We start from the raw sequence: 13,293 nt of genomic DNA, 5'->3' as shown, positions 1-13,293 counted from the left end.
ACTACCAAACCTTTTCGCTGACGCAACCAAACTCCCAAAAATAAAAATAAAGTTTTTATTTTCTCTCTCTCTCTTATTTTTCTTCTCCTTCTTGTTCCGTCTGCTTCTCTCCATCTCCTTCCATATCTATTGTTCTCTCTCTCTTCATGCCCGAACGCATCGGGTCTCAAAAACCATTGATACAGACATCGATCCTTGTCAACTAGTACTGATCTATAAATCTTATAAAAATCTGTAGAGATATGGCCGCCGCAGCCGTTTCCTCTAACCCTCGCACCGTTGAAGAGATCTTCAAAGATTATTCCGCTCGTCGTGCCGCTCTTCTTCGTGCTCTCACTAAAGGTCTAAATCCTCTCTCTCTCTCTTTCTCTAAATTTCCCAGATTTCTTCGTAATGCCTTTGGATTCGTCCTTTAACTTGTTCGTTTTTGTGATTTTTTCCAGATGTTGATGATTTTTACTCTCAATGCGATCCGGGTATGAAAGATTTCGACTTTTAGATACCCTTTTATGTGTTTTATTGAGATTTGATTTCAATTTTTGGGTGTTTGTGGTTATAGAAAAGGAGAATTTGTGTTTGTACGGACACCCTAATGAGTCATGGGAAGTGAATCTACCAGCAGAGGAAGTGCCTCCGGAGCTACCTGAGCCTGCTCTTGGTATCAATTTCGCTAGAGATGGTATGCAGAGGAAAGATTGGCTTTCTCTTGTTGCTGTTCACAGTGATTGTTGGTTGCTCTCTGTTTCTTTCTACTTTGGAGCCCGTCTTAATCGCAATGAGAGGTATTTCTCTTTTTCCCAACATTTTGATTCTGCATTCTCATTGTTTTGTGTTTTCTTAAGCCATGTCTCCAACTTTTACTTGATTTCAATGGATTCTGTGTTGTTCTTACATGAAACCCCATAGTTGTTTTCCATCCTGGCTCTTCTCATGTGAAGTAAAAATTGAAACTTTGTGATGATGATGGAGTTCGTTTGGAATGAGATTGTCTTTGAATTTGCGTGAAATGAGTTTTGTTTTGTTTTGTTTTTTTCGCTATTCGTCATTCATATCTATGGAGTATTGTTTGTTGCATGACTTCATCTGTCTAAACTTTTTCTCAGCTCTTTTGGATATTGTAATGGCTAAACTTGAAACTTGATTATCCTCCCTAATTTTAAAAGCCTGGTATTTGCTATTCTATGAAATCTGAAAACGGATATTCTGTGGTCGCATGTGCTGAATTTCACCATTTCATTGTTACATCTGAACACCCATCTTAGTAACTATGGAATCCAAAGAACTTTACTGACAAAGGTTTTGTGAAAGTTAAATTTTGACAAAAAAAATTGCTATTTGATTAGTACTAATGAGATCATTTTACTGTCTGTCTGTCATATATTCTAGAAAACAATGTTATTTTGGTTATTATCTGTTTCATTGTTCTTCAAGAGAGAAGTAGTTGTTGGCATTTAGATAGGTTTCAATTAAAGGTGCAAGAAACTGGACTTTGTTTTCTCAACCAGTAGTTTCACTATACCATTAACAAGTCTCTAAAGTGATCCTCTACCATTTTAGTCCTCTATCTTATTTACACTAGACTAGTAAAAAGCATTTCGTAAGATGCATTTCCAAGGATAGAGAATTTAACCCGACAGAGCTGCAAACAAATAATGCTAGATAAAACATCACAATTGTGTGTTGTACTGATATGAAGATTCTGGTTCGTTTTTCCTCACTTTCGCTTGCTAATCTAGTTCTTAGCTTATCTTAGCTGCCTTTTTCAATGTGTTGTCCACTCATGGAGTTATATTATTCTTTTGATTTGCAGGAAGCGGTTATTCAGTCTGATCAACGATCTCCCAACTCTCTTCGATGTAGTGACTGGTAGGAAAGCCATGAAAGACAACAAGCCAAGCTCGGACTCAGGAAGCAAATCCAGAAATGGCACTAAGGTACACAAAATAAGGAGCCTCCTTTCTTCTTTTTTGTTATCTGGTTTCCCTCTTTGAAATCAAAAATCGTAATTAGCAGAGATCAATAGACGGGCAGACAAAGAGCTCAACACCGAAACTAATGGAAGAGAGCTATGAGGAGGAGGAAGAAGAAGACGAGCATGGAGACACTCTCTGTGGAAGCTGTGGAGGTCATTACACAAATGAGGAGTTCTGGATTTGCTGTGATGTTTGTGAACGTTGGTACCATGGAAAATGCGTCAAGATAACTCCGGCTAAAGCAGAGAGCATCAAGCAGTATAAATGCCCGCCTTGCTGTGCAAAGAAAGGAAGACAGTGATGCTGATCAATTGATGATGATGATGATGATGATCTCTCAGAGAGACTCTGGTTCTCATGTTTTAATCAATATGTTAATCAACTTTTTTTCTTTTCTTCTCTTTTTTTCTTTAACCTTCTTAATTTTAAAGCATACAAAACTCTCTCTTTAGATCTCAAGAAAGGGATTTCAAGAAGTTGAGGGAGAGAGTAGCAAACTGTTTGAATAATATTATTATTATTCATATTAAAAAAAAAAAAACTGGGTTGTGTCATCAATTGTGTTGTGTCATGGGGTTTGTATATGTTAGACTTAGTCAAATCTTTAAGCTTCGAACCGAATTTTGAACAAATATGTTTTTAATCTTCTGTTAGGTCTTTTATCTGTCTTAAGATATTGTTTTTCATAATTTTAAAGAATATTATTATCCAATATTATGTGATATGTCAAAGTGATAGTCTTCTCATTTGGCCGGAATTGTAAAGAGCCAACATGTTTTCCAAGTTCTAAAGGGCAAGTAAATGTGATCGCAAGCCTTAGAATTGGTAAGTTTTATAATTAACCATCAAGATTGTCACAAATCATCTCTAAATCCAAATCTAAATTTTTCAATCAAATTTGCGACAATAATCAAATATTTTTATTTTTTAAAAAAAAAAATACTATTTATTTAGCATCATACTCAATAAGAAATTCATGAAATGTTAATAGTTGACAATCGACTGAATTTAACTAAATTTTAAACTCATCGACTGAATATTTATTCGACGATAATGATTTGTAGCCTAGTGTTTTGGTTTGTGCTAATTAATGCATGTTGATGATAATAATAATAACAATGATCAATATTCAAAATCAATACAAATCAATTTATAAATGTGATCATGCATGTATGTAATATCAAGAAGGGCGATCCCAAGTAAAGCCAGCATGAAGATCACAAATTCACAATACAAAAATCTTAGTTTTGGGTATTCAAAGTGATATCCGTCCAATCTTCTTCGTAAACGTTACTTACAAGCTCCCCCAAGTCCCCAACTATATATGATAAAGAACTTAAATCGGATCTAACAAGATTCTGTAATACATGGTCAACACGAATTATCCTTTTTATATACATTACTTAATCTAATATGTGTACCATACTACCATCTTTAGATACTAGATATTTATTGCGTTCACATGTCCGTCATTTTGTTTGTCAATACTAATTTTTCTTAAGAAAATTAAATTGTCTAATAGATTAGTTGCTCAATCAATACAGAAAAGACTAGCACCGATAAGCTCCATTATTAATGTTACTAATCATAGAGATAGAGGAGGCATAATTATTGATAGACATGCTTCAACATAAATCACGGATATTGATTTTGCATAATAGAAATACAATAGAACCTAAAAGAACTAATTATAAACATATATAATTCACTACAAGGGTGACTACAAAGTAATTTAACTTAAACAAATGTTTGATAGTTCTCGGTCTTTAGTCGATTCACTTTGATCTCAATATATATGTATATATATCTTCATTCTTCACCAATCTTTTGGAATCTCTAGGTAGTTCTTTAAGCTTCCATAGCTTCGGTATCCTTCAGTATATAGCACATAAAAGAGATTAATGTATATAGATGCACTCACTAGTAATTGAGCTGCATATATAAACAAGAAGGCTTACAATTATTCTATTTATCAGACATTTTATGAAGTAGATATCAATTAACGAGGAGATATATGAGACTCAACGTGGGATTTTCCACGTGGACCTTGCGTTCTAATGAAGAGTCTATATTGATCAAAGGTCATGGGAGGATACAAGGGAGGCATCGTAGAGGTGACAAGTTGTTGCATTGGTTGGATCGGAATGTCACTCTTAGGGTTATAGAAGAATGCTAGTGAAACCCTTTCTTTTTCCGAATTCACTATCACTCGATGTTCCACGCTCTTGTATTTCGAATTGCTTAGTATCTGCCGGTTTTCACAAGAGAAACATATACGTTAGTATTGAAAATTGCATCTATTGCATGACTAACATATATTGTACTTCATTAAACGTTAATAATACTCAATTTGTGCATGCACTTTCGGACAATTTGTCTTTTGCAACATGATTATTGTCTACGATGGTACTCTAAAAGTTAAAACCACAAAATATATTTCTGCATTTTATTTATATTTAATTTAGTCTTGTATAAAATCAAATCATTTTGATGGCTTGACGCTACGAAAATGACATAAATCATTTTTTGGAAAAACTTAGTAGTTTTATTATTTAAAATTTTGGCCTGAAGTTGAAACGGTTAGTCTTTTATCGCTATTCTAAGTCATGTCTAAAACGTGGAACTACAACTAAGGAATATGATCCTCTATCAGTAGTTCAGTACCAACTATATCATGACAATTATTAGTGTTTTACCTTTTATGTCAACATTTTCATGTAAGTATATAACGTAAAAAGGAAAAGAAAAAAAGAAAAAATTTAAGAGGTTACCTGAATTTGATCGCCGATATTGACGATAAAAGCGTGGCGGAGAGGATTGACAGTGATCCACGTGTCACCGTGACGGACCTGAAGGCCGACGACTTGATCGTCCGGCAAGAGGATGGTCATGCCGCCGGGATCAGAATGAGGGGAGAGGCCGAGGGCAAGCTCCGGTTGAGGGCACTTTGGGTAATAATTAACCCTCAAACATGCACCAACGTCTTCTCCACCAAATGCTTCTTGAAGTTGTTCTGCTCTTAGCCCCAAATTTGACGATAAGATCGTCATTAGTCTCCCACCTAGCTTCACTAGTTCCTTACCGTACTCATCATTCATTTCTCTATATCCATTTTAAGAAGTAGAAATAAGCATATTATACAAATATATTGAATGTTTCTGTTATATATTAATATTTAGGAAAACATAATCTTTTGTTCAAATGTAGATAAATTTAACAAGAAGGTTAGTTTCAATTAAAATATTCAACTCTTTCTTGGAAATACGTTAATTTGATTTGATGAAGTGCACATTTAAAATACTATAAATTGTTTGTAAATTAGAAAAAATAACCAACATGGTGATATATTATGTAATTAACATGATTGCCAATCAACATAACAACACATGAATCAATTTTCTTTTATATTGATTTATTTCTAAATTATTTATTAAAGACCAGAATCATAGTTTTGGTCTTCTTTATATAGAAAAAGAAAATAAAGAACAACTGAAACTAGTTGCTGACTTCAGTCTCAAGCTTCCCTATAAAATGATCGGATTACAATTATACTAGCTATAAATTCTCAATTTCCCAAAACTCATAGGAATAATGGAACCCAAAACTAATTCGTTAATTAATTATCAAATAAAACTCATAAAGACATAAGAATTAGAGACTTAGTTAATTACCTAATGTTGGAAGGTAAAGAAGGCCATTTGTTGAAATCCTTCAAGGCAAGAGGAAGAAAATGGAGATAGTAATAATCATTCCAATCAAGAATGGCTCCTTTTTCCACACCCAATCTGCTTCCATATCCTTCATAGGTTCTTGGGGAGTTTGAGTAAACTTCTTTGGCTTCAACAGGCAAATTAAAGAAGCTCTTCCAAGTTTCTCTAGCTGCGTCCATCAGCTCCGGCTTCACGCCATGGTTGATTACCTGAAAATAGAACTCTAGATGTCAACCGAACCAAATCTAAATTTTTATAGACTACATGTTTCTAGACTAATAATTTGTCATACTAAAAATGCATGTCTAAAAATAATTAAACGTGACTATTTTTATCTTCCAGTGCCATTCTTACCTGGAAGAATCCCCATTCACGGCATGCCTCGGATATCCTCTTCTTGTCGTCTTCATTGCCAGAGAATAGACTGTCTAGGTCTATGATCGGTATATTTATGTCAGCTACTTCCGGTTGGTGGTCGATGATGGTGGTTTGAGGGCGTTGAGACGGCGGCTTGATGTAACGGTCAGGGAGACTAGTGAGGTTGCTCTCGGCTAGAGATTGGACTCGGACGATGGGTTCTGGCCACTTTTCGCCGAGGCCACTCTTGTTCTTGATTTCGATCTTGTTCTTGTCTTGGTCGCTCATGTGCATGTTGTCTATTTTGACTTCTTGTTCTTGATCGTTGAGGCAGGTCTTGCTCTCGATCTTGATCTCGTCTAGGTTGTTCATGTTGTCTCTTATATGGCTTATTAGTCTTGCTCTTTTTTTTCTACTTGTTCATGAGAAGTTGTGAAGTGCTGTTATATATAGTTGGTTTATATGGTTAGAGGGAGAGAAAGAGAGAGAGAAAGGGAACAAGATTTGGATTAACATAAATAAATGAATTGTGAATATTAACTATCATACACAAATAAAATCAAACTCGGACCGACATGTTTCAGACTATTCTCGTGAATCGAAAATATTAATTATCTTCCTTTGTAATAAGTAACTGAAGAAAATCGTAACGTATGTAGGAATCCGTAATTGTAAGTTTGTAACCGATGAGGAAGTCGAATAGAGTCCATACGATTAAAGTTTGTTGCTTGTTAGTTCAAGAAAACGTGATAAAAAATGTTTTTTCTGATACGTGGTAAAAAAGATTGAAAATGACGTGGATGTATTTGATAATAATTCCAAATGTGAAAACTACGAAGCATTTTGCAATGAAAAGTTTTGTAGCTTCCTTACAAATAATTTTAGCTATCACGTGGAGTTCATTTTTTTGTTATTAGCTGTGAAAGTTCGTAGATGTTTTAACCCTAACAATATAAATTAAGATCGGTATGATTTTCTTCTGTTTGAGAATGTTTGGGTAGCTTAACGACGTACTCAACCTTGAAATATTTAATGCCTTGAGATATATACTAAAAGAATCTGACGACTTCAACATTTTAAAATAATATTTAACTTTAACTTCCTTATCTCAGAATTGCACTAATTTTATTGATACTTTACTACATGTAAAGTGATTTCTAACTTACTTCAGTTATCAAAGTGCTCTTAATAGTTCAAAATGATAACCTACGCAAGGAAGAGGATGCTCTTTGGAATTGTACAATTCTATAAAGGCAATAATATGAAATTATATAGTTCAATAGATGGTGAAATAAACTGTATGCATAGTTCTTGTAAGAAGAGAGTAACAATGGCTGTAACTTGTAATTATCTATTTTCTTCAATCGTCTCTCTTTTGAGTAAAATATTACAAAAGTAGACATATTTCTAGACATAGTACTGTACTAATATAAAACGTAGCACTCACCAGTTCCATCTCTATAAAATTAAGTTATGTATAATTTCCTTACATACGTATGTGTAATTGGACGGTGACTTTTATTCTGTATTAGCAACGGACGGTGACTATCTAACTACATTATTTATGCCACTTAGCGATGATAGTTAACTGAATTTATGACTAAATTTGAGAATCGCAATTATAATTTTTAAAAATTCAAGAGTGTTAAAAGATGATTATTTATGTGTCATGCAATAGCAAATTAGGCGTACGCTTATATTCAACATACCAATCAAACACTTTTCGTTTATAATTCTAATAACTACATTATTAAAAAAAAAAATTAGTTCAAGATTATTGTATGTTGGATTATTCAAGTAGAGCTTTTAAACAATTTAAATGTAAAAATTCCGAAGGAGAGTCGATTTAAATATATTATGGGCAAAACTTGTATTAGTAAATGGTCCGTTGACCATCTAAATAGAAGGCCGACGACTTCCCAATAATAGAAACATGGTTCACTGAATTTGGAAGGCACATGTGGATACTATCCAACTACATATTGTGTAACAAATACTTATTTAAATCCCATTTTTAAGTTAATTAATCAAACAAATTTAGTGAGGTTAGGAAGAATAACTATGATTGATTTTAAATGTGAAAAAAGTAGAAAACTATTTTCTTAATTATACCCTAAAATTATTGGTATATAAACCTTCAGAAGGATGAATCTAAAATAATATATATTGCAATGTATATTTTATTAGTATAAAGCTTCAGTATCGGAAACATAGAGATTTGGATCTGCTTAATTTGTAGTATATATACAACATCTCCTTCGTCGCTCACGTAATGATCTTCTTTTATACTTTTTGCTAGAATTTAAATGTATCTAAGATAATGCAATGTATGGTATATATAGCTTCAGTATCGCAAACAAATTTGTTGTTTCCATCTGATCGATCGTATTCAGAGATACTAACTCTCTGGTGGGTGACACAATAAATTGATACAGTAAGCAAAAAATCAGCTGGTCTGAAATAGAAAAAACTTCAATCTCAAGCCTGCTTCATTTCAATCTGCTCTTACTTTGACCTCTCCATAGAGATTTGGATCTGCTTTATAGTATACAACTTCTCCTTCGTCGCTCACGTAATGATCTTCTTTTATACTTTTCGCTAGAATTTCCAGTAAATGTAATGGCAACGGTCCAGACTTATCAGGCTCCCTGTAATACTTCCCTAATACTGGTTTAGCTGCTTCTGTCTGCATAACAGTGGAGCAAGAGTCAGGGAAACTAGCATGAACACCAAAAACACAAACAGTCTTTACTTTCAATTTACTTACTGCTTCTACTAGATGATAATGTGGGATCTGCGGGAAAAGATGATGTATCACATGAGTTCCAATATCATGATGGATGTTATTGATCAATCCGTAGTCACGATCCAATGTTGTAAGTCCTCCTCTCAGGTAACTCCACTCCTGTTTTGGGAGAATCATGAGATTTACACACCAGTTGGCTTTAACCTTAAAAGAAAGAGCGATGTAGTCAAAGAACAGTGGAAGCAGAGAATATGTATTTTACCTTGCCACGGTACCAAGGAAGCTTATCTTCATGACCATGGTGATGCAGGTAAGTCACAAAGTCCAACCACATTACATTTATCTGTATTTGACATAAAAACCTTTTTGAGTAAGGCAGAGGAAATAATACACAAATTGCTCAGGCTGAAACAGGGGAGTAACAGCGGCGCATTACCCAGTAAGGAATTCCATAAAGTTTGAGCATTTGAATTGGACCGATTGTGAAGTTGAGACAAACAAGCAGAGCAGCCATTGCAGTCCAACAAGCAGTAGAAGTGAGGACATCCTTTCTCTCTTTAGGGAGGAACAAGTCACTGTCTGGATGGTAATGAGAACCCTTTTTCCCCGGACTTCGAGCCCACTGAAACAGAAGAATAGACATGAGCTTTTTTACTTGGTGTGGCAGCTTAAGTTACCATAACAAATAGAGGAGTTCTTACCAAGTAGAAAGGGTATGCAAGCATCACGAGAGGCAGTGTAAATCTAAAGAATCTAGTCGGCTTGTCCAAAGTATTGTAGATTTTCTCAGACATCTGCAGTTACAGAAACAGTTAATAAAACTGCATCTAAGAAACACCACAGGACTAAAACAAGATAACCAAAAAAATACGTTTTTGACTTACAGGATGCCAAGATTCGTCATTCTCAACATGTCCATGGTTCTGGTGGTGAGTTCTGTGACTAATTCTCCTGCAAAGTCATATTTTTACATGAAGAAGATGAGATTCTGCAAGTGGTTTTAGAGAAGAATGGTCTGAAAGCAAAACTCACCAGCCATGGTATGGGACCAGAATTGAGGAATGAAGAAGATGACCGACCACACTGTTCAACTTCGGATCATTTGAGAAACTACCATGTCCACTGCAATGTAATCAACATAAATCAATAATTTTGTTCACAATTCAAAGCAGATTACACAGTTGCAAAACCAACAAACAGTTGCCAATTGGGTTGGTCTACTAGCAACATGATGAGTATGATGATAATGACAGCTTGTTACCTGAGAGACCAATTATGTCCTAAAGCTATTTGAAGAGATATGGATAAAGACCAATTTGTTCGATTGGTTCTTTGGAATCATCCAAAGTTGACCAAATCAAAGGCTAAAGGAGACTAAAGCAGAGGAGAAAACAAGAAAAAAGTTAGGGTTTTTAAGTTTACCAGTCATGACCAAGAACAAAGAGAGCCCAAAACATGGTTCCTTGAGCGAGCCAATAGAGAGGCCAAACAATCCAATTGTTGAGGTAAGCAGCTCCAGCAGCCAATGCAAAGACGATAGCGACGTCTCTGACGACATAACTCAAAGACTTCCATGGATTCTTAACCCAACAATGCTTAGGTATAGCTGCTCTAATATCAGCTAAATTGAACGGAGGAGGCGCACCTGGATCGAATCTCTGTTTATTATCTTCCTCCAATGGAGACTCCTCAAATATTGGTGTCGTTAATGGTGTGCTCACATTCAACGCCCAATTCCTCGTGAACCCATCTCGTGAATTCAGACCAAAAGACAGAGGAGATGATGATGTTTTGTAAGAAGAAGAAGAAAGTGATGGTCTGAATTTGTTGTTGTTGGAGAGGAAATTGGATCTGGGTGTTGTGTAGATTCTGGGGAGAGGTCGTATACCACATTCTGATAAGACCAAGTTCGCCATTAGAACTTGAGCTCTCTCCCCAGAGTGAAAAGTCTCTCTTTTTATTTTTTGGTGGGTTTCTGTTATGAATGAGTGGTGGTAATAGAGAAAGAGATAATGTGTGTGAGAGAAACTTGTGTTTTCTACTTTGCTTATCGTCTCTCAATTTCTATCTCTGTCTCTGGTTCGCACGCTTATGTCTTATATAAGTTAGCTACAACTTGAAAGGAGAAGGAAATTTATTAGTGATGGTGTGATGTGAGATTTTTTTTTGTGACGGTCAATTTAGACACAAGTTGAGGTTTCAACACGGGTTTGATTGATCTCGTTTTAATTCTTGTTTTGGTTATGATGTCATATAGTTTAAAGCCTTTGAAATAAAGTGAACGAAAATAATAAAATATAATGAGGCATATGTTTCATGACACTAACTTTTAAATGACGGTAGCAAAATTTATACACATTATTTTAGTGACTATATAAGATTGTTAGACAAAACAAGAGGAGTTTGGTGAAGAAACCTATTTGAGAATTTGAGTCAATTACGTTTCAATGTTTCACACCCTATACCTATTGTTTCAATAGGGACAAACCAAATCTCATGCTACTAGTCAAGTTACATGGACGGTGAACATAAAAATTGAACCAAGTGGAAATTGAAATTAAACATGCCAAACCCAACTAGTTGGACCAAATTAGTTGGTCAGCCTGAAATAAATTAGCCCAAGAGATTTGTACAAAATGAACAATAGTGTCGCTCATTTGGGCTAGGGCCCAATAGTATAAGCCCATTAAACTACAGAACTCTCAAAAGATCCGACCTTTTTTATTCTCACAAATCGCGTATAGACAAAGAAGAAGAAGAGCGAACGAACCCTAATATCCGATCATGGCACCGAACAACAATCTGAGGTCCTTAATCGCGCTGGTAAATTAAAGATTCCGTTATGATTATCCTTTTTTTTTTTCTTTTCTACAGTCTTTTTTTTTGTTGTTGTTTGTTTACTTTCTTTGTGCAATCTATTGAACAAGACTAAAACTTTACAGTGCCGCAATTCATCTTCATCCCACCATGGTAACGTTCTCTGATTCCGCATGAATTTCTTTCAGTTTGGGGAGAAGAAAATCACAAATAAGAGGCGAAGAAGAAAAGAAGAGCGAACCCTAATTTCCGATGATGCCACTCAACAACAGTCTGAGATCCATAATCGCTCAGGTAAATCGAAGATTTATATCTTTTTCTTTCATTTTTGTGTTGGTTTCTTTTCGATCTATTGAACAAGACGAAATCTTTACAGAGCCGAAATTTCTCTACGAGGTCACGCGGTAATTTTTCTTCTCCCCGTCGTAGCAGAGGTAACGTTCTTCTGATCATAATCTATCAAAATTCGCAAGTGTAATTTTCTCGGAACATGGGGTTTCGATTTGTGATTCTTCTTTCGATTTTGAAGGGTCGAAAAGAGCCGAAAGAATTGTTTACGTCGGCGTTGAGTTTAAGAATTTTGTGCCATCGGTAATGAACGGATTTTATGCTTTCTGTGCGTTGGGTAATGTTCAGATATTTCGTCAATTTCTTTTAGTTTTTTTTTTCTTAATTAGAGATTGGAAAAAAAACAAATCCTTGATCTTTTTTTTTTGTTTCCACCAGAAACAATCCAGGTATTCGAATATCTTCGAACGATGGAGAGAGATCTGAGAGAACGTTTTCCCGAAGTGGTATGGATTTCTATAAACATTTGGGAGATTTTATGAGTTTTTGTTTGTTTCTTAAAAACTAAAGTGTTTTCACTCTTTCAGGAAGTACAGCAGGATCCGTTTAGTTGGCTCGTCCTTTTATTGACTCCACGAGAAAAGAAAGCAGACAATTAGTTTTTTTTTTTTTGTGAACAAAATGAATTAATTAGATTGTTCGTTTCGTCGCCGCAACTACCTGCGGCTGCGGCAGACGCAGCTATTTATGTTCGTTTAGTTGCCGCAACTACCTGCGGCAAAACGCAACCGCCGGCGGTAACTAAACGAACATGCTCATTATAATCTGTGATTGTGAACTTGTGATGTTGCTTTGTGTTTCGTCTTTTGTTCGATGTTGTGGGAAAAGAAACAAACTTAATACTATAATCTATGGTTGTGCTGATGTTTGATTTGTGTTGTGTGAAATCAAACAGACCAAAACCATATCAGAAATCAGATAGTTTAGCTCGTGGTTTTGTGGACTTCTATATCGAGGTTTTGTGGAGAAGTTGTAGGCTTCTATATCGAGGTTTTGTGGACGGCCCTCGAATAGTTTAGCTCGTGGCAACTAAGATGAGGATTCCAGTGCTTCGGCTCTGTGGCAACCACGCAAATTTCTAAGTTTTGCGAGCTCGGAATCGGTGTTTCATCTCGTAACTTGGTCTTGAACGCTTAGAAGCGATCCAAAACAATTTGAGTAGTAATATTGTATTTATCTTCTGTAGATTGTTTTAATCTGTTTCATGTAATCTCTGTAATTCTGTCCAAAATCAAAAATGGTATAAAACTTAACCTTTTACCAAAAAAAAAATGAAAAAAAAAAACATATCAGAAAATAACTAGAGGCACACAATTTACATTCATGATCAATTCCGTAATTC

The 13,293-nt window shown here is 35.2% G+C and overlaps 4 protein-coding genes across 7 annotated transcripts; 2 read left to right on the top strand and 2 right to left on the bottom strand.

Annotated features, from left to right (window-relative positions):
* The first annotated feature begins 2 nt into the window (after positions 1-2).
* Positions 3-2,665, top strand: AL2 (alfin-like 2). 2 transcript variants are annotated; one of them, NM_111955.3, is made up of 5 exons: positions 3-342; positions 444-476; positions 560-782; positions 1,811-1,934; positions 2,014-2,665. In NM_111955.3, the coding sequence occupies exons 1-5, from the start codon at positions 243-245 to the stop codon at positions 2,272-2,274; spliced, it is 741 nt and encodes a 246-aa protein (NP_187729.1). In that variant the 5' UTR covers positions 3-242; the 3' UTR covers positions 2,275-2,665. The 2 variants fall into 2 exon arrangements, with proteins under 2 accessions (NP_187729.1, NP_974280.1); NM_202551.1 differs by having other exon boundaries at positions 109-782; positions 2,014-2,619.
* Positions 2,666-3,547: 882 nt separating this feature from the next.
* AT3G11180 (2-oxoglutarate (2OG) and Fe(II)-dependent oxygenase superfamily protein) lies at positions 3,548-6,744 on the bottom strand. Of its 2 annotated transcripts, none has more exons than NM_111954.3 (5): positions 6,038-6,744; positions 5,645-5,892; positions 4,745-5,075; positions 3,932-4,221; positions 3,548-3,845 (listed from the first exon to the last, which is right to left on the bottom strand). In NM_111954.3, the coding sequence occupies exons 1-4, from the start codon at positions 6,410-6,412 to the stop codon at positions 3,973-3,975; spliced, it is 1,203 nt and encodes a 400-aa protein (NP_187728.1). In that variant the 5' UTR covers positions 6,413-6,744; the 3' UTR covers positions 3,548-3,845; positions 3,932-3,972. The 2 variants fall into 2 exon arrangements, with proteins under 2 accessions (NP_187728.1, NP_001189858.1); NM_001202929.1 differs by having other exon boundaries at positions 3,604-3,845; positions 4,020-4,221; positions 6,038-6,457.
* A 1,464-nt stretch (positions 6,745-8,208) lies between these two features.
* On the bottom strand, positions 8,209-11,124 carry FAD7 (fatty acid desaturase 7). Its single transcript, NM_111953.3, has 8 exons — positions 10,209-11,124; positions 9,819-9,908; positions 9,671-9,737; positions 9,488-9,580; positions 9,223-9,408; positions 9,049-9,129; positions 8,808-8,945; positions 8,209-8,726 (listed from the first exon to the last, which is right to left on the bottom strand). Exons 1-8 carry the CDS (start codon positions 10,700-10,702, stop codon positions 8,535-8,537), a joined length of 1,341 nt encoding a protein of 446 aa, NP_187727.1. The 5' UTR covers positions 10,703-11,124; the 3' UTR covers positions 8,209-8,534.
* A 446-nt stretch (positions 11,125-11,570) lies between these two features.
* Positions 11,571-12,855, top strand: AT3G11165 (uncharacterized protein; the record flags this gene model as incomplete). Of its 2 annotated transcripts, none has more annotated exons than NM_001161133.2 (6): positions 11,571-11,609; positions 11,792-11,897; positions 12,133-12,228; positions 12,330-12,397; positions 12,479-12,495; positions 12,586-12,855. In NM_001161133.2, the coding sequence occupies 6 exons, from the start codon at positions 11,571-11,573 to the stop codon at positions 12,713-12,715; spliced, it is 456 nt and encodes a 151-aa protein (NP_001154605.1). The 2 variants fall into 2 exon arrangements, with proteins under 2 accessions (NP_001154605.1, NP_001327091.1); NM_001337915.1 differs by lacking the exon at positions 11,571-11,609 and adding an exon at positions 11,980-12,037 and having other exon boundaries at positions 11,770-11,897; positions 12,586-12,715.
* Positions 12,856-13,293: the final 438 nt, after the last annotated feature.

Source organism: Arabidopsis thaliana, chromosome 3 (assembly GCF_000001735.4).
Source record: "Arabidopsis thaliana chromosome 3, partial sequence".
Classification (NCBI taxonomy): Eukaryota; Viridiplantae; Streptophyta; class Magnoliopsida; order Brassicales; family Brassicaceae; genus Arabidopsis; species Arabidopsis thaliana.
The sequence above is the reverse complement of the archived record's forward strand: the minus strand, read 5'-3'. Positions and strand labels throughout refer to the sequence as shown.

Coding starts and splice junctions, on each gene's coding strand:
- AL2 (NM_111955.3), top strand. CDS start 243: ATGGCCGCCGCAGCCGTTTCCTCTAACCCTCGCACCGTTGAAGAGATC. Junction 783..1,810: donor CGTCTTAATCGCAATGAGAG/GTATTTCTCTTT, acceptor TTTGATTTGCAG/GAAGCGGTTATTCAGTCTGA. Junction 1,935..2,013: donor AATCCAGAAATGGCACTAAG/GTACACAAAATA, acceptor CGTAATTAGCAG/AGATCAATAGACGGGCAGAC.
- AT3G11180 (NM_001202929.1), bottom strand. CDS start 6,412: ATGAACAACCTAGACGAGATCAAGATCGAGAGCAAGACCTGCCTCAAC. Junction 5,893..6,037: donor GTGAATGGGGATTCTTCCAG/GTAAGAATGGCA, acceptor TTCTATTTTCAG/GTAATCAACCATGGCGTGAA. Junction 3,846..4,019: donor ACTCTTCATTAGAACGCAAG/GTCCACGTGGAA, acceptor TATATACTGAAG/GATACCGAAGCTATGGAAGC.
- FAD7 (NM_111953.3), bottom strand. CDS start 10,702: ATGGCGAACTTGGTCTTATCAGAATGTGGTATACGACCTCTCCCCAGA. Junction 9,738..9,818: donor CTGGTCCCATACCATGGCTG/GTGAGTTTTGCT, acceptor ATGACTTTGCAG/GAGAATTAGTCACAGAACTC. Junction 9,409..9,487: donor TTGCATACCCTTTCTACTTG/GTAAGAACTCCT, acceptor CTTCTGTTTCAG/TGGGCTCGAAGTCCGGGGAA.